This window comes from Haplochromis burtoni, unplaced genomic scaffold (genome assembly GCF_018398535.1).
Source record: "Haplochromis burtoni strain Fernald_Lab_line unplaced genomic scaffold, NCSU_Asbu1 Contig_1, whole genome shotgun sequence".
Lineage (NCBI taxonomy): Eukaryota > Metazoa > Chordata > Actinopteri > Cichliformes > Cichlidae > Haplochromis > Haplochromis burtoni.
Window position 1 is genome coordinate 6,260,466 of NW_024582362.1, and position 26,355 is coordinate 6,286,820.

At 41.1% G+C, this 26,355-nt stretch overlaps 1 protein-coding gene across 2 annotated transcripts in view; it reads right to left on the reverse strand.

Annotated features, from left to right (window-relative positions):
• The window catches only part of LOC102296427 (golgin subfamily A member 6-like protein 22), a 93,284-nt gene that overhangs the window by 31,910 nt on the left and 35,019 nt on the right, over window positions 1-26,355 (reverse strand). Inside the window, exons 7-18 of one of the 2 annotated variants that reach the window (XM_042213696.1) lie at window positions 23,059-23,178; window positions 16,320-16,490; window positions 11,300-11,383; window positions 10,922-11,086; window positions 10,724-10,807; window positions 9,892-10,059; window positions 7,779-8,009; window positions 7,456-7,686; window positions 5,503-5,604; window positions 5,153-5,229; window positions 4,689-4,833; window positions 3,178-3,415 (exon numbers count right to left, since the gene is read on the reverse strand). In XM_042213696.1, the coding sequence (XP_042069630.1) occupies window positions 3,178-3,415; window positions 4,689-4,833; window positions 5,153-5,229; window positions 5,503-5,604; window positions 7,456-7,686; window positions 7,779-8,009; window positions 9,892-10,059; window positions 10,724-10,807; window positions 10,922-11,086; window positions 11,300-11,383; window positions 16,320-16,490; window positions 23,059-23,178 (1,816 nt within the window). The remainder of the gene's footprint in view (window positions 1-3,177; window positions 3,416-4,688; window positions 4,834-5,152; window positions 5,230-5,502; window positions 5,605-7,455; window positions 7,687-7,778; window positions 8,010-9,891; window positions 10,060-10,723; window positions 10,808-10,921; window positions 11,087-11,299; window positions 11,384-16,319; window positions 16,491-23,058; window positions 23,179-26,355) is intronic. The other variant, XM_042213722.1, reaches the window with a different exon arrangement.

Sequence of the window (26,355 nt, forward strand, 5' to 3'; positions counted from 1 at the left end):
CTCTTTTATTAGCCATACATTTATAATTCATATTTCAGCGGGGCTGAGTTTGCTCTGAGACAAAGAGGGAGGGGGGGGGTATGCTTCTTTGTGTAATAAAGAACAATAGTGGTGAAATGATGGGGAGAAATGCCAGTGTTTGCTGCTGGTTCCGGTGAACAACAGTTTTGGGGATCGATAGAGTGTGAAATGGGATTATAGCTAGTAATAGAGGTGAATTGGAGGAGAGAGGCCTGTGCACGTGTGTGTCCGGGGATCCAGACTGGATAGCAGCAGCGCACACACACACACACACATGCACGCACACACATTCACACGTACAAACGAGTGCACGCACAAACGTGCAATAATGATTTCATCATCTTTAGGCAGATGCACATCAGCAGCACAGAGGGGTGGTAATATCACATTTCTGTTTTGGTGGAAGTGTGGAAATAAGGATATAGTGTTTTTGTTTATGCCGTTATTTCATTTGTTGTCACACGGCATCACATTTATTTTGCATTATAACCAACCTTACAACACATCTTATTTAAGATGTAAGATGACTCTACTAGTCGGGTTTGAATATTTTAAAGATCCATCCCCGCCCGTGTTTCACGAGCAGATGCTATGAAAACACCTACTTAAGAGTACGCCACATCTGATTTTCCTGGAAAACAGATTACGAATACAATCGTCCCTTCGGTACACCTTTATGTGCATTTTCTGTAATGGCTCGTGTGCACTGTATGTTCGAAATAGTGCAATTTTCCGCATGTATCACACACGCCCCAGCCTATTCCGAGAGCCATAAGTGACAGAATGACAGTAAATTTGACACAAGCACCCATACGCCAAGTTTAAGGACTTTTTTCTATCCTTTTTAATCACTCCTTTCTTTCCAGTCTCTTCATCCTATCCTGACACAGTCTGATTGAATCCAGCTGCCTTCAGACACTTCAATCTAATCCATGTGACACTTCCCTGGTTTCCAACTCATTCTCTTTTCCTGCTTCTTTCCTTCTGTCTGGCCACAGAGACCTTTATATAATATCCATTACTCCCAAACTACATTTATATATTAAACTGTAGAAAGCATATCAACAGCATTAGAGGTAAAAATGCTTTGTTAAAAACACCAAAAATGGCAGTTTATCTCGTTAACTGTCTAAATAGCAACATCAAAAATGACTTTGGACTGATATGATTATTACTTCTGAAAACCTGATACTGGCAGCTACTGTGTTGATAATTCATTGATTTTTAATTTACCAGATGAGTAATTTTGTAATTTTACATAACAATTTACAGACGACTGGGTTATAAAAGGCTAATAAGTTATGTAGAGTAATTTAAAGCATCTTAAATATGCATTCCTGATTAAATTATTCTGGTTAGAGTCACCTCTAGCATACATTTTCTTGTTAACTCATAATTGTATACCTGTTTCTGCCCGTCCATATTTTTCTTATCATTCAAACCTGTTCACGTTCACAGTCCAGTCCATCTTAGATGAGGTCTGCTGTTATTAAGCAACAAACAAAATCATCACCACTCAATGAAATGTTTTCATACTACAGAAAGAACCTCGACGAGGGCTTCATGTTAATAAAAAGGCCCTTTGTTCATGACAGTAATTTCTCAAGCTGACTCCTCACCCAGTTTATTCAGACCACTGCTATATCCAGGTAAACAATGCCCCCTTTGTTATAATAATGCATCTTTATTCTTCTTAAGTTATTACAATAGGCTCTGCATTGCTGGATTGTATTTGCTGAAGGTAAAAGCTGAATAATATGTGGTTTTGTGTGTAGAGTAGAGTTGAGGGAATGCGTTTTGATCACAGACAAAGGCCAGGCTACACAGCGTTGTCCTTCTGTCTCTATCTTGTTAATGAGCAGTGTTCAGTGAGCAAGCCAGCCACTGTCTGCCACAGAGAGAGACCTCAGATTCATCTCTCTGCGGACAATAGGTGATTGTGTGTGTGTATGTGTGTTTGTACCTTGGAGAGCCAGTGTGTATGTGCTAATTAAAGCAGTGGGAGTTGGAAGAAATGGCTGCAAGCGTGCGCATGTGAGGTGTTTGCCTGGCGTGACCGTCGATGTGTACGTTAATTCTTAATGAGACATTTCTGTGCCCAGAGAGACCCAGCCATCACCATTCCTACACTGACGCACTACTACAAAGGCCACCATTGGCCACACGCACACATGTACAGACACACACAGAAACCAGATCATTACCATACAGCTAAAGCAGTGCACCATTAAATCAAACCTCTACCTACAGCGTGTGTGTGTGTGTGTCTGAGTTAACATGGTGTGCAGACAGCTAGCTACAAAATCACCACACTGCTGGCTAATTTGAGCTAACTGATTGAGCTAACAGCAGTGCGGGTGGTTCTGCAACAAAAGACAGGACAGGCTGCGTACTGTAGCTCCTCTGGTATGTGATGGGCTTCTGATCGCCAATAATGTCCAAAACCTTAGCAGCGGGGAAATGTTCATAGAGTGCTAATAATAAAGGCAGGGTGATGAATGGATCAAGCAGTGAACTGACATAAAATCTTTGCTTTTGGTCATGTTGACTTGCTTGTTAAAAAAATGTGGATGCTGAATCAAGCACTGGTGAAATACAGGTTAATTTTCACATGATACTGAGTATAGTGTTAGTTCAGGCAGGCCACAAAGTCAAGCATAGCCATATTCCTGTCAGATCAATTGATCTCCATGCTTGCCCACAGCTGGAGGCTCAACTAATGCATCTAGCTGGCAAATCTCATAAAGGCCACACTGTGTAAGTGTCTTTAGGAACCTACGGCTTCTTCTCATCTACATGCCACATTGCAACCCACCTTTATCCCTACTCTTCCTTTTCATGCTATGCTGACAGATTCATATAATGCGTGCAATAACACTGTCATTGAACCCTACTCTGTTTTATGTTGGGGTCTGGCTCTTGCTCTCTCCGACTACAGACATCCACGAATGCGCGCCGAACAGCAGAGAAGTCCCTGAACAGTGACATAATACTGAATATTAATAGCGTTCTTCTTATAAATATATTAGTCCTAACTGAAATATGTATATGTTATCAACATGAATATACGGTTGACGGAAAATTATTACTTTATGACTAACTGCATACATGGATCAGGACCAACGGCAGCTTATCAGTTTATGGACTGATTGCTACCTGTAACTTGGTGACTGCTGCGCAGCTCCTCCAGCTCTTTCCTCAGCTTTCCGATGAGAGTGCTCAGGGTCTCATTCTCTCTGATAGCACTCTGCAGCTTCTGCTGCTCCTTGTGTAACGCCTCCTGAAGCATCTGGGCCTTTCTTCTCTCCACATCCACCTCTCGGCTCTTTCTTGCAGACTCTTGTCTGGCCTCCTTCAGTTCCTCATCTGACTGCCTGAGGAGTGTCACCTGTACCTGCAGCGTCCGGGCCAAAGAAACATCCAGCGTCTGTTCGGTTTAAATATGTTGCACAGTTGTGTTTATAATGTGCTGTTGCCATGTAACAGTTGCCATCAATAGACCTCTAAATATATCATCAGAAATCACTTATTATTTGCTTTGCTTGCTGCTTACATTTAAAGAATTTCCAAAATGGTATCGCATCATATTGTATGGTCCTGAATAAAAACCGAAGATAAAATATATATATATTTCCATTTAATCTAAAGCTGGAAAAGACAGAAGGTGGTGGAAATGATGGTGGATATAATAATAATAATAATAAAACAGAAAAACATTATGAACCAATATAAATTCTGTGTTTCTGTAAAAAACACACACATTTAGCAACCCAAAAAATACACTGTCAAATACAATTTCCTTAAAAAAAATGTTTTTAGTGTTAATGGCTCTGAACTCAGCCCTTGTATGTATGACTGATCACTCATGTAAAGGATTAAACTCTTGTATAATTATGTATATATGCATAATGTTAAAAGTTAATAATGTGTACATGCATTATGCATGTGATGAATGTAGATGTATACTTCAAGATATGTGTACCTACATGACACGGACTCATTATGTGGTATTCCAGAGGGAAGTTGTGTGAATGAATGGGCAAGACCTGACAGCAAGAGAACCTGCCGCTGTGTGTGTTTGTGGGAGTAAATGTAAGTGTGCGAGCATATGATTTTGGCAAGAGTAACACGTGTTTTGCTAATATGTGACAAACACAAATTAGCGTGCGAAATCAAATATTACCGTTTCCACCTACTCATACACGGCTAAGCAAGCGTACACACAAACGCGTGCAAACATAGACACTCACACACTCACACACATACAAATGATGTGTCCAAGACTGCCAGGAATGCTGGCGTTCTGCCAGGCTACAGTCACCACTTTGAGTAATTTGAATATTTAGTGTCCCATTGAGCTCTTAATTGGAGTCAATTTCACCAGCCTTGGCACCGTTTGGTGCTTTAATTAATGGCGAGGCAATTTGTTTCTGCCAGACAATCGCAGGACAATCACATGAGTGGTGGGTGTGTGGTGCCCGTGGAGGTGGTTGAAGTACTCCTCTTTGGGAACTCAAACATGTCCTTAGATTGAAATGACTGCATCGCGAACATTTAAGGACAATGGCAGATGCGTCTGAATTTAAAAGCAGACTGGACAAAGGTCAAATTAATATAGCTCTCACTAAATTAGAGGACAGGTCAGCAGATATGCATTATTTTAATACCTTTTGGGCGTTCGCCAGTTCACGCTCTAAGGATGCCACTTCCTGTTTTGAACGAATCACTTCCTGTTCCAGCTGTTTTTGATTGCTCCGGTGAGTTTGCTGGGAAGCAGCGAGACTTGGTTTCAGACCCACCTTTTCCTGGACTCTAAGGTAAGGAGAGCAAAGAATAATTGCCTGAGCAAACCGGTCTGTAAAAAATGTGCTGCCCAAGTTAACACAGCGTAATAATATGTAGACCAGATAGCATATTAATGATTACTGAAATTTAAAAAAAAAAGATTTCAATAGATTTTTACATTTGCCAAGTAACATAATATATCTACTGTGTGCCATTTAGTAAGCAGACTGTTGCGAAAATGAGAGCGAGTTGGGGGTGGAGACTGATGAGAAGGGCATGAAAGGAGAGACAAGGACAGAAACCGAGCAGCAGAGGAGAATGAGAGTTTTATAGACTCTGTTATTACTGTCTCTCTAGCTCTGACTTCATCTGAAGAATAGTGTTTTCACACACCGCAAGGTGTTCAACCTGTGCCGCACAGCGCTGAAACACACACACACACAAAGAAAAAATGAGTGCTGGAATGTAGCAAAAACTGTTTGTCCATGTAAATATAAAACAAACTTTAAATATAAGCCTACATTTACATTTATCAGCGTTACTTCTGAATACTGGAATGTCAACAAATCTTATCTCTCAGCTGTTATCACTGAACATAACTGTAAGTATTGAAACTGTGGCAGATATATTTTAATGTTTCATTGTGATGATAATACACAGAATGGGTAATCCCAGCAGTGCCATGCAGGATATTACCTTCTGCAGCTGCTGTCTGAGTCTTCCTAGACTCAAATACTCCTCATCAGAATGAGAATGGCTCCGACGATAGAGCTGCAGGTCGCACTCCACAGCAAGTTTCTATAAGTAACGAGAGAGAGGGAGAGTAAGTGATATAGATAGTTAGAAAAAACATATTTTTTAAGAACATCCCGCTTGTTTAAATCTTATTTTAATCGGTTCTATAACCCAAAACACACCTAAACAGAAACTTAAATAGAAACAAACCACCAAGTCAAGACACAAAAGGGCGAATGAATTGAATGAATTGCATTTCAACAGATTACACTTATTTTGGTTTACTAATAAATGGCAGTGGCATTGATGGGCCATTAAGGAAGCACATTATTTTGTGTTACACTCATTTGTGTATTGATTTGCACAGAGAAACATGACCTTGGTGTTTCAAGCACATTATACAAACTGTAAAACAACAAGTTCGAACTTAGCACGTGACTCTAGCTCATAGGAAGTACTACGAGCAATCGCGCTCATGAACATCTGCATTGTTCTCTTAATTACAAATGTATATCTCTTTGGAAAACAGTGAAAGTGTTACACTTTGTTTTTTACTCCCGAGAGCATCGCCAGGAGTAATGCTCTTGCTTTTTTTTCATAAATTGCTTAATGTATCACTACCCTCAATCTTACCCTATTAGCTGCTGTCCTTTATACAGGCAAATTATGTAAGTAATTCAAAAGTAGACATCTTCATAGGAAAGGGAAGAAATCTTACTTATCTTCAACTGTCCATCTTTATGTTATAGTGAAATATTCTCTAGTCGAATATAAATTGACCAGTAGAGATAGAATTAAGATACTACACTCACAATTTGAGCCAGTCCATGGTTTTCTTCCCCATTTATCCCTCAAATGTGAAACGCTATAACTTCTAAACTGCTTTTATAGTCATGTTTTCTTTCATTTAAAACTGTTTCATGTTTTCCACACTGTATTTCTTCGTAAACAGGGAATAAAGGCAATGGTGATTTTAGGGTTAGCTAAGCCCAACAGTGACATGAGGTAGCGCATTAGCAGGACGTGAAGCTCCATAAGAACTCCTAACCTCTTGATAGGCGCCTTACAATCGAAGTCATTAGCCAGTGTAATAAAGGGCCTGAGATACAGCCATTCTTCAACAGCCTAACTCTTTTATAACCAACAGATTAAAGTTGATTGGATTAAAATGACATTCTGCCCGTCTGACCTTGGCGGCAGCAGTTAAGTTCATCCAAATTAAATTTCTCCGTAATAAAGATGATTCATTTGTTGCCTGACGTAGTAAATATAAAACAGAAAGGGGGAAAAAAAGAAGAAGAAAAAATTAAGTGACACACGCCAGTGCACAGATGCACAAATGCGCACTAGTACACACACACACACACACATATACATGCGTGCGTACAATGACACAAGCACACAGAGCAATATATCCATGCATGCACTTGTACAGCATGATTGGAGCTGGCAAGCACCTGGGTGCACTTGCGAAAATAGAGAGACACCCATCTGAGTTAAAAAACAAGGCATGTATTCAAAACCTAGTTTTTAAGGAGGTGGGTGCATCCATGAAAAAATACATAGTGAAACAGTAAAGTGTGCAACAGCATTAGTTTCTTAGTTTGAAATGAAAGGCTGAACTGGTTTATGACCGAGTTTTCCACTGATCTCACAGTCAACCTCATTTGTTACGTGACATGATTACACAGAATTAGTGTATACAATGAATCGCACTGTTTTCAGATGTTTCATTAAGTGGAAGGAAAACAACTCTTTTGCAAGAAAGGTTAATACTATTTGTTATGCAAGCAAATCAGGTTGTCCACATAGATATAAAGGATTAACTATGTTCATGTATTTGTACGTGTGTTTGTGTCTGGATTTATCCTTTTGTTATTGCTGTGTCTGCATTACGTAAATGTTTTCCCAAACCTGCTGATTGAGTGTGTCCATCTGCTCCTGAAGGGATCTCATCAGGTTTTTGAAGTGCTCCAGTTTTTGTTCACTCTCTCTTAGCAGGTTGTGACTGGCCTGAAGTTCATCTGTTAGTTGGTCAAGAGCCTCCTGTGAATTCTCCCACTGGCCAACCTTTTCCTGATACCGGCGCTCCAGCTCAGCTAGCTCCTCCTTCAGCGAAGAAGCTGCTAACTGCGACTCTCTTAGCTGCCATTAAAACAGGTAGTCAGACTCAAAATTAAAGGCATATTAGACAAAACGTATGTACGTATTTAAAGGCTATATCGGCCATTATTAACCTTTTCCTGTGAATATTGTAGTTCCTCCTCCAGACGTTCCACATGCTCTTGCACCCTGCGTGCCTTCTCTATTGCTGCCGTGTATTTCTGCTTAAAAATCGCAGCCGTTTCTTTCTGCTCCTGGGTGTGCAAATTGGCCTCTTTGAGCTCATCCTTGGATTCTTTCAGCTGCTGATTAAGAAGTTCCACCTCCTCCTTCTCCTTATTCAGCTTCTTTTCAACTGTATCAGCCTGAGAGCAAAATCAAACAGAGTACAGATGCTGATGTTGACCTTTGTTTTTCAATAAAGACGATGAAAGCAGTCAAATTTAAAAAGACACAGTGGCACGTGTGAATGTGTGAAAAAAAAGCAATATGAAGTAGGAAGCAATAAATAATCTTGCAAAACGTAAACTTTTATATTACATAAACTATTACAGCAGCAACCATCATCATCATTATCATTATGCTAAAATTCAAACAGTGAAACCAAAGCCATTACTCAATGCTTCGTGACTAAACGTGCCTTAAAAAGCTACTTGAACAGACCCATGCTAGTTTGTTTAACATGGTGTAATTTACTGCACTGCTCTACAGTAACCTCTGTCATAATGAAAGGGGAACTCAGGAAGTGAAACCGGGCTTAATCCTGCCGTTACACTAGGAATCCTACCGTAGCTCACCTTTCAAGGGGAGAGGTTGAGAAAGTTAAACCCGCTCTAACACTCAGCTTGAGTTCATCCACATTAATCCCGCTGTAATCTGGATCAGAACACGAGGGTTTTACGACTAATGACAGCCAACTAGTTAGATTTCAGCGGTTCACTGCAGCTCGGTTTAACCAGGGATTAACTGGGCCCGCAGGACTAACACTGGATTGAAGGTGGCACGAGAGAGAACTTGCTCATGCAAAAGGAAGAAAGAGACAAACCAGAGGAGAGGAGTCATCGACTCTTACTCTCTGTTTTAGAGTGGAAAGACTGAACAACCTGTGTAGGTGTACGGCCGCGTGCGTGGACTGCTTAAAAGCATTGACTCAGCCCATGCAGCCTCTGTTTTATCTGAGCGTGATGGTGGTGAATGGTGAATGTTTGACGAGGTTGTCTGAGGTAACAGTTTTAAAAATAATCACACGGAGAAGAACCACACGCTATAAAGTGAGACGTCGTACGTCGGCTTTACATATCAAAGCTGTATTTATTACTTGCTCTACTTGTGTCACTGTATTTCTCTCCTTTAATGAATTCACTATCCTACAGGCCAAACACTAATGGTGGACTTTGCATTTCTTTCTGTTACTGGATGAAAGGCCTCATAACAAGACTTAATGGGGGCACTATGGCTTTCTTGTGACCATAATCAGGAGCGTGTGCTTTGGGGAAACAAACAACCCTCATTAAACATGATGGAAAACACATCTGACCCTCATGACCTGACAAGCCTCATTTGGCCTGATGTTTGAGTATTCACTGCCGTCACATGACTATCCAAGTTGACCCTAAGTTGATAATAACTTTATTCTTGGTCTACATTTCCCTGTCTGTATTCATGCTTAGTTCCAATTAGATGTGAGAGTTTCACAAACAGTAGAGTCATCGTGTCTTGTTTAGTAATTCAGATGATGTAGATTGGAATATATGTAAGATGACTACAAAATAAAGCTTGTCTGCCGCAAGCGAGTCGGTTTGCCGTTCCTGGCAGAAAACTCTGACTACTTGATTGTCTACCGTGATTTAGAGCACTCGCACTCAAACGCACAAGTGCATCCGATTTTTCCTTTTATGTTCCTCATTGGATTATCGCAGTAGATGGCTTTTCGGTTGGATTATGTCTCAGCCGACAGACAAGTGAGCACACAAAAGAGTCGACTTCTGCGCCGTTATGGACCTCCGACTTAAACCGTCCTTGAGCTTTGTGACCTCCGGCTCTCGGTCTTTCAGCCTGCTGTGCATTTGGCTGAGCTCAGAGTTGTTCTGCTTCAGTCGGCTGTGAAGCACGGAGCCGGTCCCCCCTCCGGGTTACGCTTCAATTTTGTGAGCCTGTTTCACGACTTCCCGGTCAGAGTTCAACTGATCCATAGATTTCACAAGAAGTGAGCAAAGGTGAAGAGGAGAGGAGAGAGTTTCTCTTTACCTGTTGCTCCTTAATACGGAGCTGCTCTTGTAGCTGCTGTTGTTCTTTCTCCTTCTGCTCTCTAAGGTGCTCGATATCGCTGACCTTTTCGCTTAACTGACAGGCCTCTTCCTTGTGCGCTCTAATCGTGCAGTTTAAGTGTCTTACCTCTTCCTCCAGAGCTGTCACCTGAGCCAAAAGAAAGAGAAAAAAAGATGAAAATTGAAAAGGATGGAGACGAGGAAAGCTTTACGCTGGGATACTATGCACACCCAGACAGACAGAAGAGACAGTGAGGGGGTGGCAGTAACCAAAAAGTGAGTGTCAGGTTTGAGTCAGAGAGTTTCCCAGTTTAGTCTCAGGACCAGCTGGGAAAATGTAGGCACAGCATGAATGAGTAACGATTCCCTTTTCCTTAGCTCCAACTTTCGCAGAGCCTTTGAGCAAGGTGCTACACCTCCCATTGCTCTGATGGAGCTGCTCGGTAGCCAACAGTAGAAGACTGCTGCTGGTTTGGGCACTTCCCTTGAGTAGATGTGTGCAACTCTGTGGGTGTAAAGCAAGGAAGTGTTGAAAAAATAGGGGTGATCACTGAACCTAGCCTCGGCATATGAAAGAAAAATAAAAAAAATTGTAGGAGAGAATTGAAAGCCCTAAGACAAATTTCAAACCCAAAAAGCAAAACATAATATAAAAAAGAAAGCGCCTTTTTCATCAAATACTGCTTAAAAACAGCCAAATATGCCGTTTTAAAGGGAAAAACATGGAGTTTCCATTTCTCCAAATTGTATTTTTTAATCTCTAAAAACTGCATGACACAACCTGAAAAGTGAACGCAGACGAGCCACCGCACCTGCTTCTGTGTTCCTCGATGCTTCTGTTCAGCTGTCTTCATTTCGGCTCTGAGCTGCAGAATTAACTCATCTCTACTTCGAACCTGAAAACAGAGAAAATTAACAAAATTAATAAAAACGTGCATTTAAATAAGTTGCACGTCCTGGCATTTTAGCCTCTCCAGTTCCTTTAATTAAACAGACAGAGAGAGATGGACCTCAAGGTGTGAGGTGTGGAGTTTGTGGCTCAGAGTCAAGTCAGCCTCCAGTTTTGCTTTGCTCCGGTCGAGGTGGGCGCACTCTTTGCTTCGGTCCTCCATCAGGACTCTCAGCTCATCCCTCTCCTCACGGAGCTTCTCCAAAGACCTGTCTTTTCGAAGCAACTGTTACATTTGCACATAAATTTGCATCCGCACCAGGGGAAAAAGCTTTAAATGTCCAAAGATAAACATGTAATGAAACAATATTAATTATAAACCCACTCAACATTATCCAACAAACAATTAAAAACAGGATGCTTTAAAAAGTGATTCCATTATCAAATTTCAGTGTGGTTGACAATAATCATGAAAAATGAAACTGATGGTTTTTTTTACCTCTTTTTGACACTCTGAGTGTTGTCCCTTACTTTCTGTGAGCTCCTTCATCAGTGTACAAATCTTAACCTCCCTCTTCTGTATCTGTAAGATGAAAGCATTTAATCACACATCAAACACCCATTTTTTTGTTGCTTTTGTTTTTTAAATCGCAAAGCCACAGCCGATCTCATAAGATTCGGACAAGGGAACGTCGTGTTAAGAACATTCGCTGGCGACTCTGTCACCGTTTACTGAACTCGAGATAAAATATTCGAGTTGTTGTTTTCATATTTGTGTGTTTCAGGTAATGGTGGCGGTGATGGGTGAATGACACTGCATACAGGGAAACGGTTGTTGATGCTTCTCTTGAGTATACGCTACGTCTCACAGTAGCTTGTGTTTGTCTGTTTCCTTGGTGACCTTCCCTAATTACCCACTTCTGCTCGATGCCAAATGAGTGCGTGAGCGTGTGCGTCTGCATGTCTGTGTGCGCTTTCATGTGGGTGTGATTCCTTACAAGTTTGCCTCGGGGAAATGTTTTGGACATTTTTTGTTCTCATTTCTCTTCTGCACGTGTTCACCGACTTCCTACCTCGCCACGGTCTTTTTCTCATTGAGGTTGGTGAGAACGGCCAGGTTTGGGTGTCGAGCCAAAAAAGTTTCTTTTTAACTCTGGGATATTTTTGCGATGGCTTATTAACATTTTAAAGATGTTAAGTTGTTCTTTTAACCTTTCTACGACTGAAACGTGAATCTGATCATCTCCAAAACAAAAAAACAAAATCAGCGGCCAGTATTTGGGAGTTGAAGACCGAGAGGAATAGGATGCTCTAAATTAGTTAACCTTTTATATATTGACATGAAGGCAAGATTGTATTACTTGATATCTAATCCTGTCTTGTGAGTGATTTTACCACAATATCACTGACAATGCTGACAATAACAATAAGAAAGAAGAAATGCTATGTCTCGATCTAATTTTAACAGCTTATTTGTTATAGTTGAAGCAGACAAGTTTTCACTTCCAATTTGTAAGAGCCTTTCTTTTGGAATTGAGTCAAATGCTCGCTCTCCGTTTCTCTTTCCCTCCCCACCTGCTGTCTGTCATCCATGATCTAGGGATCGTTTTGACCAGAGTTGAGGGCTTGTTTGTAACTGTCCAGGGGGATTGATGGAGTTAACTTGGCTCTTTGGCCTCTCACCTCTGGCTGTCGGTGGCCAGGCTCACCAGACGCACTAAACCTGAGCTATGGCAAGTGAAGAAGAAGAAGGAAGAAAAAAAGCCCTGTGTATACACACCGCTATCCACGCACCAGTTAAATCACACAGGAGCATTCATGTAAACACTTCGACTCATACAAATAGGTAGTACCCTGGTACCGGAGTGATACCGATAGTGTTTTGCATTCCACAGACATCAGATAAAAAAAACATGTGCACACAGAAGAAGAAAAAAAAAAACTGACCAAAGCTTTTATTCATCTTACAAATACAAGTCATTCCACTTACCCATAGCAAACACTGCACACTCTCTTCCTGCCAATTGTTAAACCGTAGCTTGATTTATCTTTGAGTGCGTGCGCGTGCATGAATTCCCAATGTGAGCGTGTGATAGGCAGAATGGATGTTGATAAACACCGGAGGACGTCGTGTCAAAACAGACAACTTGTCAAAACGACACGCTAACTAGGTCAATCACAAAGTTTAAGGAGAAACTTTGGAGTGGAGCTTTGGTTTATGCATATCTCTACCTGGATGTCTATGTGTGTGTGATAAGCTCCTGAACGAATCTGCAGGAGGGGACCTCCAATATCGAAGGTATTTTTAAATCAATGAGCTCTTAAGTGCATCCCAGTCTCAATGTGTTCACACATAACGCACGCACACAACACTCGGCGTAGATAGAATCCCCACTGACAGGCAATGACAAGATAAAGAGAGGGAGGGAAAAAAAGAGGTGCGCAGGTGGGGGGGGGGACAACGACAGGAGGGGGAGAAATAATATTTGAACAGTTGGGGGTGGGTGGGGTAGTGAAGAGGGTGGTGGGGATGAAACAGAGATGTGGCAAGGCAAGAAAAGAAATGAGCAATAAGTGAGATCAAGGGAGAAAGCAAGGCGAGAGAGAGGGAGAAAAAAATCTGTAAGCTTTTCTGACAGTTGTAAAGCGCTGTGACCAGGACCCACGTCTGTCCCTGTCCAACCTTGAAGGCTCGAACAACTTTAGTCAACGCCGCTTACCTTCCACTGTACTGCTCCCACTCCGTTCTTTTGTGTTTGCTTTCACCTCTTTTTCCACTTTAAATAGGAGGGCATCTGAATTGGTTTTCCAAAAGTGCTTCATACACAACTTGTGCGTCCTTGCATTTTAAACTAAAGTCCAAGTGAGGAAGCTGAGGACACACTAGGCAGGAGAGTTAGCAGCAGATTAAAAATAAATAGGATTATAGTGCACACATCTGTTTTGAAACACAGCTTCATTTACTGTTCTTTAGTCTCCGCGCACATAGAGTGAGATATTTTAAGATTTACAGTAAAGGGTCTGAAAGGTCGTGCCTCACATATAGCTCTATGGCGAGATTTTGTGGCTTTTACTGTCCAGCAAAATTGAACATGAATCCTCAAGTCAAGAAATCCCCCGTTCTGCTTCCTGTGCACATTTGTGATCTGTGATCTCTAAAGAAGAGTTTGTGTGCGTGTGTGTCTTTTGGTCCTGGGAAGGTGAAGTAGATCATTTCTACAAAAAAAGCCGCTTGTGATGTTAATGATTTTATTATTGACACAAGGTGGTGGTGATTGTGGGTGGGGAGGGGGAGGGAAAGACAAGACTTCAACCTCATGTCTCAGTCGCAACAACATGTGGCTGTTCACATGATGTTGATGATGACGTGCGAGTTAGTTAGAAAAAAAGGATTCGGGATTAAAAAGGTAGGAAATTAAAGGGATTAAGGAGGAAGTTGTGCCCGTCCAATTCCTGACAAGCCTGGCTTCATCAAAAGGGTGTGTTTTTAATAAGGCTCTAAATTTAAGACTGGACATTTACATAAAAAAGGGCACACATCTGCTTTTATTTCACAAATTTCCTGTGTCATGTATGTCGTGTTAGTCACAAAAAAATTAAAAAATACAGTAAAAAAAATGTCAACAGCAAACCGTAGCTGTCCTGCAAACATCAGTATCAGTGTTTGGTGAAATGTTGTTTTAACAGAAAAAAAATGATACCGCAGGGAGAGGAAAGAAGATTTAAACAGATGTTTCAGTGGTTTCTTATATAAATCTAATATAAATGCCGTGTCCACGCTGACTTCCCAAGAATTTCGGATAATTACGATTTTAAAGTGACTAGAGTACTTGTTCTCTGCAGCGAGAGCAGACTGCGTTCTCTTTTTATTCGGAGGAAAGAAGTGCAACTGTAAGTGAGAGGGCGAGCGAGTGCAAGAGAGAGTGAAACAGCAGAGTACATTTAAGATGAAGGAGAGAGTGTTGACAGTATTTGTTCAGCTGTGCTAATGTTTGGACATTTAGAGCCGCAGCGAAAAGAAAAAAAAACACTTAATGCAAAGTTCTCCGTTTCATTTAGATTTGAGAGGGAGCAGGGGCGCTCGCTCGCGTTCCCGCACACCTACTGCAGCCACCGTCCACACAACGACGGAATGAAGTGTGCATGAGGGAATGCAAAGCTGCAAGTGTGTGCGCCCTTGTGTGGGTGTGCGAGAGAGGGCTTGTAATACATCAGAGAAAACCAGTTTTTGTGCATAAAGCAAGGCCAGATGTGAAGCAGAAACCAGATCCCTGAGAGCTGTGGTCCATCCTTTGACTTAACCAGCACAAACATAAAAGACTTAAACACACCCACACGTATACATGTGCACACAGTTGCACGTGCACAGGTAACTGCATGAAATGTATGTGCGCGACAAAACACATGAGCACAAAACTGTTTTAGAAATTATTTAAAACTCTCCTGTATGTGACAGCTTAGCTTCGGTGACTTGTTTTTAAGGAGCTGAACTTCAGTGCAGCTGCTTTCATCGTGAAAATGAACTCCTGTGCACCCCCTAATTAAATTTCTTAAATTTACCCAAACTCCCATATAACATGAGCTACAGAGGAGCATTTTTAAATGGGCACTCTAATAAATGGCTGACTACTGTAACAATAGACTCGCGGATAGCCAGCAAAATTCTGAACTTAACCTTCACCCTAAAAAATACGTTGAAAAAGCGTATTGTCAGTGAAGAGGCATCCCAGTGACAAGGACCGAACCTCATGTGCTGTGTTCTGTTTTTTTACAATTCCGAGCCCTTGAAATTTCCCAACGGCTTTGGGAAAGGTATCTTTGCAACCTGGTTAATTGAAGGTTAAACACAAACCACTAAGCACTAACATATGCTTTTGGTGTATCGCATAAAGGGCAGAGCAGGACAAAAAAAACAGGTCTTAGAAGCAATGTAGGATGTAACCACGTGATTTCCCAGCTTCGCCACAATCCCAGCAGTAGTGAAGCTGAAATCCCATTTTAGCGGAACAATCAAAATTTTTGCCAAGTCTGTCTTCATCAAAAGTATGTGTTTTTAATAAGGCTCTAAATATCAGAACATCCTATTACCCATTATCTAAAACCTTATTATCAGCACTATTGTAGAAATAGACAATGCCTGTCACAGTGAATATTACATTTGAAAATTTCATATTTAAATGAATCCCTCACCTACGCGACCCATCTTATCAGTCCCATTGTGGGGAAAGACAATGCATTACATTAAAGTGAATATTATATTTAATCTCCTATCCAGTAGAAATTTCGTATCTCTAGATTAACCATTTTTCTTCCAACGTGCCCGCTTTCTGTAGAAACTCTTGCTTTAATGGTGAGGTGGAAAACTCGCCTTTAACGTACCAATTGTCAACAATTTGAGGGGGAAAAACACGCACACGCTTCGGTTTAATTGTAAAACGACAAAGTCAAACAAAGCAAAGATTTTACAAGAATTCACATTTTAATATTTGAATTAAGACCTTGGAGACGAAGCTGATTACCTTCTTTTCACTGGTGCGACGCTCGAGAGCTAATTCCAGCTGTAGACGTCCAACCTCTTTGCTCGCATGGTGCAGCTGGCCTAAGATCTGCTGTCTGTCTGCATTCAGGTTGGTGGTGGACTGATTCAGGGCATTCGTGATATCACTTAACATACCTTCACTTATTCGTAACTGCAAGGTTAGCAGAGACAGGAAGAAAGGCAAGGATGATGATCTGAAAGTACTGTTTGAGGTTAGGACCTTTAAGCCCACCGATAGACAAAAAGAAAGCTGTGGTCGACCAAAACGCAAGGAGAAGAATGAGCGACCCATTGCAAGAAAATACAAATAAGAGAGGTGGGAGATGAAAGTAAAATTTAGAGATGTTTGCCTCTGTTTTTTCTCCGTACAAGTGAAAGGGAACATCATAAAGGCTTTGTGCCAGGCTAGGGACCCCTACAATTACCGCTTTGACTCGGGACCAATAAAACTGCTTGACTACTCGTCATAAAGTTGTAGGACGCTAACCGGAGCAGTGCTTCTAAAACCTGGAGGCAGAGCTCTCACTGTGTTGTGATCCTTTTGTATCTCCTCTACATCAGATGCATCAAAAAGCTTTTCATTAAAAGAAAAAGAAAAAAGCATCACATGATGTTTAGCTGGGCCACGGCCCCTTTTCTTTGTAACATACAAAATCACGCCGGCAACAGAAAGCAACCTGTTTATTTTCAGACACTTACTTAAACCTTTGACACCGCAAATTTTCAAACTCGGCCCCAGAACATCAGTAACATGATGAAATGAAAATACAGTGTTACACTTATCGCATTTAAGCTGCTGGCGCCTTCTGAATACACCAGTGATGTCAAAAAGGTAATAAGGAAATTAAGTTAGTATTAGAAAAGTAAGGGCATAAAGTCGGCATCTACGGGCCCGCTGTTTTTATGTCGAATGTATTTCATTTAGCTGGCTGACAGGCACCCACCATGCTAAAACACTAAGGAGCAGACAAATGACTTGGTTTGGCCAAGGACACAGTAAATAGGTTAATTTAAGCCTAAAACACATCACTGCCACGCGCCACTCTGATATACCTAGAGGGGTGAGAGGGGGAGGAGGAAAAGAAGAAGAGAGAATGAAACAGAGAGGGAGCGAGAATAAAAATAAAGAGAGGGAGAGAGAGGACAGTGAGAGAAACCTAAAGGCCATTCCATTCATCATGCGTACGACTCTTTAATGTTCACATTCATTACCACTGATTCTCATTGGGGCAAAAGAGAGAGAGAGGCTGGACAAGGGAGATGAGAGAGGAAAAAGACAACAAAGGAAGCAAAAAAAAAAGAATGATCTGAAGAAAAATAATTAATAGAAAAGAAAATCAAGCCAGCATTTAACCCCTCCCCCCATCTTGTTCCTTCTAATGGCTAAGTGATATTCACACAAACATGCTTCTTTAATGTACGAGGCTACCCTCTGCGGAGCTAAGATGGTGGGGATGAGTTATTAAATATGGAGAGAGGGCAAGAGAGGAAAGGCGGAGGAGGAGGGGAAGAAGGACTGATGATTAACTGTGAAGGAAGTAAAAAATGAGGAGAATTCCCCGATGTACCTCGCTGGATTTGATTTAGAGAACGGTGCCCAGTTCTGCTCCTTGTTTAAGAAGATCTCCTCTCCTCTGTTGGCGAGTGTGTGAAAGACAGAGCGCGCTTACCCACTGTGCTCTGCCGTGCGGCTGGGCTGTCTTTGAGGATGGCATTCTAGTTTTCTCCTTTATGACAAATGTTCTCTTCAGAGACTTCTATGTGACTCGCAAACTAACCACATCCTGGGCGAGGGGCTTCGCATGAGCCTCCTCAGCTTGGAGGTTTTCTACCTGCAAATAAAAAAGTGCTCAGAGGCACCCTTTCGCCTCAATCGAAGATTTCCCGTAGTGTTTGCGAAACTACCAACAAGATGTGGTGGTTTCAGTTACAGGAGATAAACAAGATGTTCGTTTCAAGTAGTGCTGACACTTTGTGGATTTTTATTTTTATTTTATATTTGTTTGAGCAACCGGGTCAGGATTTCTGGAAAGATTGTGCTGAGTTGTATTTCTGTAATGTATTTTTTGGCTCTTTAAGCACGACTTTTAAGTGCTGTTTGCATTCATTACATTCAAGAGAGGGCAGGCATTTCTACAGCCAATATTCCCAGTGATTGGTAACTTACACCATATAAATAGCAGTACGGGCCAGAGATGTCATGATCCCTGGCTTTTTGTGCCAGGTTTTTGAGTTGCGTCTTCTGGTTTATTATTTAGTTGGGCTTCTTTACTCTACTTAAGCGCCTACATTTTGAGTTATGATTTCCTCATTTTTGTTCTATGTATATTTATGTTTTAGCTCATTAGTTAGCATTTGTGCTTAGTTCCCACAGTGTCTAATGTAGAACGTTGTGTGTTTCTTTGTGTTTAGTTTTGGGGTTGTGAATTCTTAAGTTATAGATTAATGGCAGGTTTTTCCGTTACTTTATGGTTTTAGTTCTTTCTGTATTTCATATTTTTCAGTTGTCCCTCTGTCTCGCTCTGTGTTTATGCCTTGGTCCCCTTGTGTTGCCTTTTTCTGTTCATCTTGTTAAGTAGTAATATTCAGATTAGTATTGGTCTTCTTTGGCTATTCCCTGATGTGCCTTCAGCGTGTGCTCTTCTGCTTCCTTGTGTTTTCTTGTGTTGTTGTAGTTCTCTGGGTTATGTTTTCGTTTGGATGTCTAGTAGCAGGTTTGGGCTTTTATCAGCTTTTATTAGTCTTTTGCATTTGGATCTGCCACCTTGGATCCACCTTGGATCTGGTCAGAGGACCCGGTGGCGCCAGTGTCCGGCAGCCTCACCTCTGTCAGTGCGCCCCAGGATGGCTGTGGCTACAATGTAGCTTCCTATCACCAGTGTGTGAATGTGTGTGTGAATGGGTGGATGACTGGTTGTGTAAAGCACTTTGGGGTCCTTAGGGACTAGTAAAGTGCTATACAAATACAGTCCATTTACCATTTACCTTCACACTACAATCCATAGCCTATTGTAGCACGAAGGAATTTCATCAACTTGAACTTGGGGTGAACTGTCTCTTTACCAGCAATTTATGATTTCATTCATACGGACAGCCAATTTAGGATTTAGCTAACTTACCTAGCATGCATGTCTTTTTGACTGTGGGAAAAATCTGAATCTGAGAAACCTTGGCAAGCATCAGGAGAACATGCAAACTCCACATAGAGTTTGCATGTTCCTGGAGACCAGGAGAAGCAAAACTGCTAATCACTGCACCACAGTCCCGCTCTAAGTAACTGTTGGTGTGTGCGGTGTGCGTTACTGTACATGAATTTGCGCTTGAGCAATTACTGATACAAAAAGACCAATAATTTCAGAGGACGCAGACAGTGGGTGAACTCCTCACCCCAAACATGAATGTGAGTGTGTGTGGGCCCGTGGTTCAGATCCCACTTAAATCAAAGCCTCTATTCATTGGGACTCTGTTAAATGGTCCTGTGTTAGATTAGCAAGGAAGCTCCGCAGAGAGTCACAGCAAACACACTTTGAGATACCATACCATACCTTTGTATGCACGTGCACGCACTAGTCGAAACGCCTGTATATTTTTATTTCTATCAAACTGGATGATTTAAGATCAGGTCATAACAAGATGCAGATATAACCACAAAAAAAATATGGAGCTAAAGACACACTCAAAGTGAACACGGCCACCAGGAGCAGACTGTGGTTAGGGGCATGTGTCTTGGCGCAGTCACAACCTACCTCTGCCTTCTTAAGTGAGCCTCCCAGAAACACTTCCTAGCATTAATATGTCCCACCCAACACAGCGCAACAGTGAGTTAAAGGTGGTCATCAATGCAGTTAAATTATCTACAGCTTTGCTAATGGATGGTAACAATTATAAGCAATGGGCCACCCAGTATTATTGCAATAATGAATTAAAATCTCTCTTTTATCTGGATTATTCGCCCCAGTTTTTTGTGTGACTATTGGGAAATAAGTTTTACAAAAACTAGGACAATAACGTGTTCATTTCAGCGCTTCAACCAAGTTCAACATATTACACCAGAGAGCAAAAGTTCTTTATGTTAAACCATCTACGGCGCAAGAGGGATTTCAAATGAAAAATGGACATTTGGCAAAAGAGCACATTTTTACACATTTTAAATATTATTGCCATCAATGTTAAACCAAGTAAAAGCAATAAGATCTAATTAAAAGTCAGCTTCTGTAAATGTTTTACTATACTTACTTATGACTGCAATCCGGACTGTACGACAATAGCCATATTTCACATGCAAGACACAATTAAAGGCAGTGTTCTGTGTCAGCTTAGTTACTAGACAAAGTCTTCGCTAATATCCAATATTAAAACTCGAGAAATATAACGTTTTAAAGGCTTATATACCGGTGATAGGGTGCAAAAGAAGCTTGGATTCATGGTAAAGTGCCCAGGAGCCAAAAGGAAGAGCGATGTAAAGTGACTGATAGTCTTTATTCCTGTTATCTAGTGCCAACATCATGGTGTTTTTTGCTCTTGTGAACAAGTAGAGACTGAGTATTATTTTTGCAGCAGCAATCAAGCCTTTCTTGGAAACGAAGTCACATTTACCTTGGAAAAACATCCAAATTTGAGTTACTCACAGGGCTACAAACAAGGTAATTCAAAAAGCCTATGTTGTCACATCTAATTTGTTATGAGTCTGTATAACAGGATGTTGACATTTTCTTATTCCCACTCACTGCGGGTCAGGCCTGTTGATCCAGCTAGTTAAAGATCTCAGTGTCTGCCAAAATCCCTCCTATAGCTCAAGGTCTTTACAGGTCTGACTTTCTCCATAATATTGTTACATAATTAATACATTAGGGTCATTTTTTCCCCATCTCCAAATCTGCCACCATCAGAGATGATTAAAAGTTCCCATGTGGTCTCTGTGAAGTCTTAATTCTCCAGCAGAGGAGTATAGGACCTTGGCTGAGAGTCCGGAAGAAAGAATATCAGATTTGTGATTTTATTTCAAATGAGTGCTTAAGCCCTGGACTTTCATATTAGTAGAGCTCCTATTGAGAGAGAAACCTCAATCTGATCAAGTCTCATTACTTTAGCAATCAAAGTTTCGCCCCTGGGGTCCTCCCCTCAACTCCTGCCTCCCACCTCCTCCCGTCTCCCGTCTTTTTTTTCTCCCCCTCTGCTCGCCATCATACATTTCTGCCACCAAGGCAGAGAAGAGGAGAAAGGGAGAATGGCTTGCGCAAATCCTTGATTGGCCAAAGTCTATCCTCCATCTAGGATTACAAATAGAAATGGAACATTTGAGGACAAAGGAAGGAGGGGTAAGATGGGAAGAGACAGAGAAGGAAGAAAGAGATAGATAGTGTGTTAGGGAGAGATGTGAGTTGCAGAGTTATGGGCACAGAGAAAGACAGAGAGAGAGAGAGAGAGGGTGGCTAATATAATTGAATTAAAAAGATGGAGCGGGGCCATTTCTAAGCAGGTGGGAGTGTGGAGTGAGAAAGAGCAGGCGAGATATTAACTTCTAATAAAAGAGAGATTAGAAAGTGGCTGGGAGGACTGCTCTGTCTTTACCTGTGGGAGTGACGGCCCCCACATAACCTTTCACTGCAATATGCACACTGATATTGGCCACCATATTATGAGCATGCTACACACAGACAGACGAATACATGAGCATCCACGCGCACACACGCACATTTTTTACCTGAAATAACCACACACACACACACACACACACACACACACAGTACATACAGTATATATACACACATATATGCAGGAATATACAACATTTGATGAGACGTACAAGCGGGCGCACACACAGAGTGCATTATCAGCTCTCAAGCAGTGATCCAACAGGCAGCAGCTATCAGATAATGAAGACGCAGCTCTTTGGGAAGCTTCTGCCATACAGACAATTAATTAACTAATTGGTCTAATGAGCTTGTTAATGCCACGCTTTTTTTGGCAGCCTGTGTGAATACATTAACGAGGCTAATTCAATTAAACAGGTGCAGATTTCACAGCTGCCTCTCTCATGAGCATGAACGCACACGAGCGCACACACACACACACAAATCCTACAGGTGTTGTGTACATGCTCGCTTCATTTGACTCTGACGTCTTTCTCAGCGAAAACCTTGGCATTCGATCAAAAGCATAATGATATGCAGATCAAGTGGTGTGTACTTGTGTGTGTGTGTGTGTGTACGTCAGTCAGTGCTTGTGCCTCAATGGGCCGGTGTTCCTTTGAATCAGAAGTACAGCTCAATAAGCTCTACTAGCAATGGTAATCTGTATAATTGAAAGGGTATAAAATAAGTGGGTGGAAAAGTGATTGAAGCGCTAGGATGGCGTAGTTAAATTAGCTAACAGAATCCCAGGGGTCAACCAATAATGTTAGCCAAGGGTTCACAGTGCAATGCAATTCATTTACTCAAAAGCTTTTCAGTACTGTATGTTTATTTGTGTACTTATGTGTTTGACCAAAAAAGACTATGACCCGCGTGTTAAAAACACTAAGCATGTCTTCTCTTGAAGTTACTCTTTCCCATTTCTTGGCAGCCTTCGCTCACAAATGCTCTTACTGCGAAGCAGCAATTCATTATAGATAAATAGGACTCATTCATTGAAGAATCTGTAAAATGTCTTTAAATTTTATACAAACATAAAAGAAGCATTTGAAGTATGTGCTTGTGTACCCTTTGCGTGCATTTTACCTTTTGCCTCGTACCATTCAGCTCGTCAGTTAGTTGCTTAATCCTCGTCTCTTTCTCCTCCGCCATTCTCTTGAAACGATTGCGGAGCTTGTCTTTCAAATGCACCATTTTGGCCTTGGTCTGGAGCAGAAAGAACAGTATTATTTAGTCATTGTCATAAACTGGAGTCAAAGTGTTAGTCGGTTTACTTTTAACGTTGCTTCTATCGTTGTTAAAATTGATAGAGAGAAGCAGTTATGAGCAAAAGTGTTGTAGATTTTTTAAAAAGAATCAAAATAAAGTTTTAGATTCCTGCAAAATGTCACACTATGATTTCGTCACAGTGATTTTCTTGCTCTGCACACACATTAATATGTTTATACACTTAGATTACATTATAATGTACATGCAAGCATTGAGACTGCCTCAAGGCTAAGCTCATGCACAAATGCAAACAAACATTGGAGAGCTGGACTGATGACACTGGGCTTATCTAATGTGAGGTCAACAAGCGACTGTGCTTTTCTTGTGTGTGTGCAGTGTATATGCACGGTGATTTAATGGGTTGTTACACAGATACAACAGAAGTTCCCTCACAGGAAGACTAAAGCACTAAGATTCAAGCCAGAGTACGGTTCTGAACTTACCAGTGACTAATGCATTGCTAATCATTCAATATTTAATCCATACATGAAAAGAAAGAGCAGAAAGTTTGATTTCTTTACATTACCACACGATGGGAAATCACTAATTGCTGGAATATTTTGTAACTGGCAGAAATAGTGTTAACTAAACTTGCCGGGAGATGATACCACTGATTAATTTTCTCCAGCTTCATCATATCCACCCCTTTTCCCTATACATAAGTCTGCTTTCTCTCCCTCCCCCCAATCCCCTTCAGCCATTGCTGAATACTAAATCCGACCCCCCCCCCTTTTTTTTTTTTTAATTTCCACACAACCTAGTTTCATTTTTCTCCTTGTGTCATTTAGCCTTGACATAGCATAGCATCTTACGCGTTAGGTATGGCTGATGTGAATTTATTGTTATTGTTATCTTTTTTCCATTTGCTGCTTGTCTGTCCAGCTGTATGCTATGCATGGCTAAATCATTACCTGTGCATGTGGTACAGATATTGATTCCCACCATTAGTAATTTGCAGTAAAATCTTGACAGTTCGACGTGCTAACACAGCTGTGTTTAAGAACCAAACAGCACCAAAAGTGTTCTTTTCGTCAAAGCACAAATATCGCCAGAGGTATTTTGTGTAATGTTTGTTTCTTTTAGATAATAATGAAGTCTGTGTTTGAGAGCACACCATATGTATGTTTGTGTGTACATGTTAGCTAGGGAGAAGGGAAATAGAGGTGATTGTATACAGCTACAGTGTGTTTTCTGCTGATTTTTGCCATTGCGTTCTGCTGCTTATGGACACATATTAAAGCTGTAGCTGCTACACAGTGAACTCCAAACACAGCTTGAAGTTTATACCACAAATGTAAACAAGATTCGTCTATGTACAGTAATGAATATTCCTATTATCCTTGAGTAAATAAAATCCCAATGAGCAGTGATCTTAGCATCTTAGCTTTGGCTAAAACCTCTATGGGGGGGATTAAAACTTCCTTAATGCATGAAAAACCTTGTTTTGTGTGTGCAGATACTAAAGTGTCCATGTGTAACTGCAAATAAAATCTCATTCTCTTTAACAATCTCAGTAGCCCACACCAAAAAAATCTCCCTTTTTGTTCTTCTTCTTCATCATCAATCCATACAACTGTTAAAAATCAAAACAACAAAAGCTGAGCAGAAACCGTAACATGCACAATTTGTGCGTGCTCACTGGGTTTTGTCAGCGCGAATAAATATTCATTTATTCTTATGTTTGTCGACAACGCTTTTCTATCCTACCACTAGGCTTCTTTGTCCTGCACTCAGAGAACTTGGGCTGCTCTAAGGTTCTGGGTTTTCTTCTCTTAAGTTGTTGTGTCTTCCTGTCATCATATTACTTCTCATCACCTGCTTGCATAGCCTGGAACCTCGCCCTGGAAACTGGAGAAGTGGGAAGTGATTTGGAAAAATGAGGGCAATAAAAAAAAAAGCACAGGGATGAATGGAGAGATGTGATATAAGGTTATATGCTAACCCAATCAGCAGGCTGCTGTTTGCCGACAGTATAATCAACATATCGGCCTAATGTCATTACAGCTATATGAGAAATAATATTGCGTGAAATGATATTGTGCGGCGCACGCGTGTCTGTGCGGCGCACACATGAACTAGCTCCCACGTCCAGATGTATGTAGCCCCCAGCACTTCTTTGGCACAAAAAGACACAAAGATGCAAAATCGTGCATGAATGCAGACATGGCGCAAAAGACTGTCCTTATCGAAAAAACAATTTCAGGATGATTCATTAATTGATCACCTGATGGTTTTCATTGATTACATAAAAAAAAAACCACAATTATAATATTATTTTATCCCACTGGTAATTCATTTTTCAAGATTTTAAACAGTAAAACCAAATTTATCAGGAAAAATAGATCACTTCAAATTTAATTACTGTTTTTATTTCATGTGCACAGCATGCGCACGCGTGTTGGCGCACGTGTATATATTTGTACAGTCACACAAAAAGGATGCCCACTGGCTCTGACACAAAAGGATATTAGTTAGTGTGTGGCTTCCATATCCTGAATGCATGAGCTGCTGATGGCCTCTATTGATGGACACTGGCGTGAAGCCATCACTCAAGTTATGGAGCTTTAATTGGAGACAGCATAAAACGATAAACCAAGAAACATGCATGGCTGAACAGCCCAATGTAAACCATTAATCATAGCATAGGCAAAGACAAGTGGCCGCCGCATACACACGTGTGAGCAGCTGCAGCGGTGCACGCAGACTGCTCTCGCACCACACACCTTGCATATGTGTGCATGAAACACACGCGCACACACACACACACACACACACACACACACAGAGACAGAGACAAGAGACCCAGTCACATATTCTCATGATAGATGACCCATTTAACTTTGATTTCTGAGAGAAATGAGCTTGCAGCTGATAGGACAGGTTACCACACACACACACAACACACACACACACACACAGAGGCGCATACACTTACTCACTCATTCATGATATACATTGATACTAAACATGGGTTACATATATGAAGTCACACAATGCATTCAGTTTATATGCAAATAAGAGTTTGCTTTATTTTGCAGACCAGTGTGCAGTCCCTTTCACACCTGTGCACACACACACACACACACACACACACACACACACACACACACACAC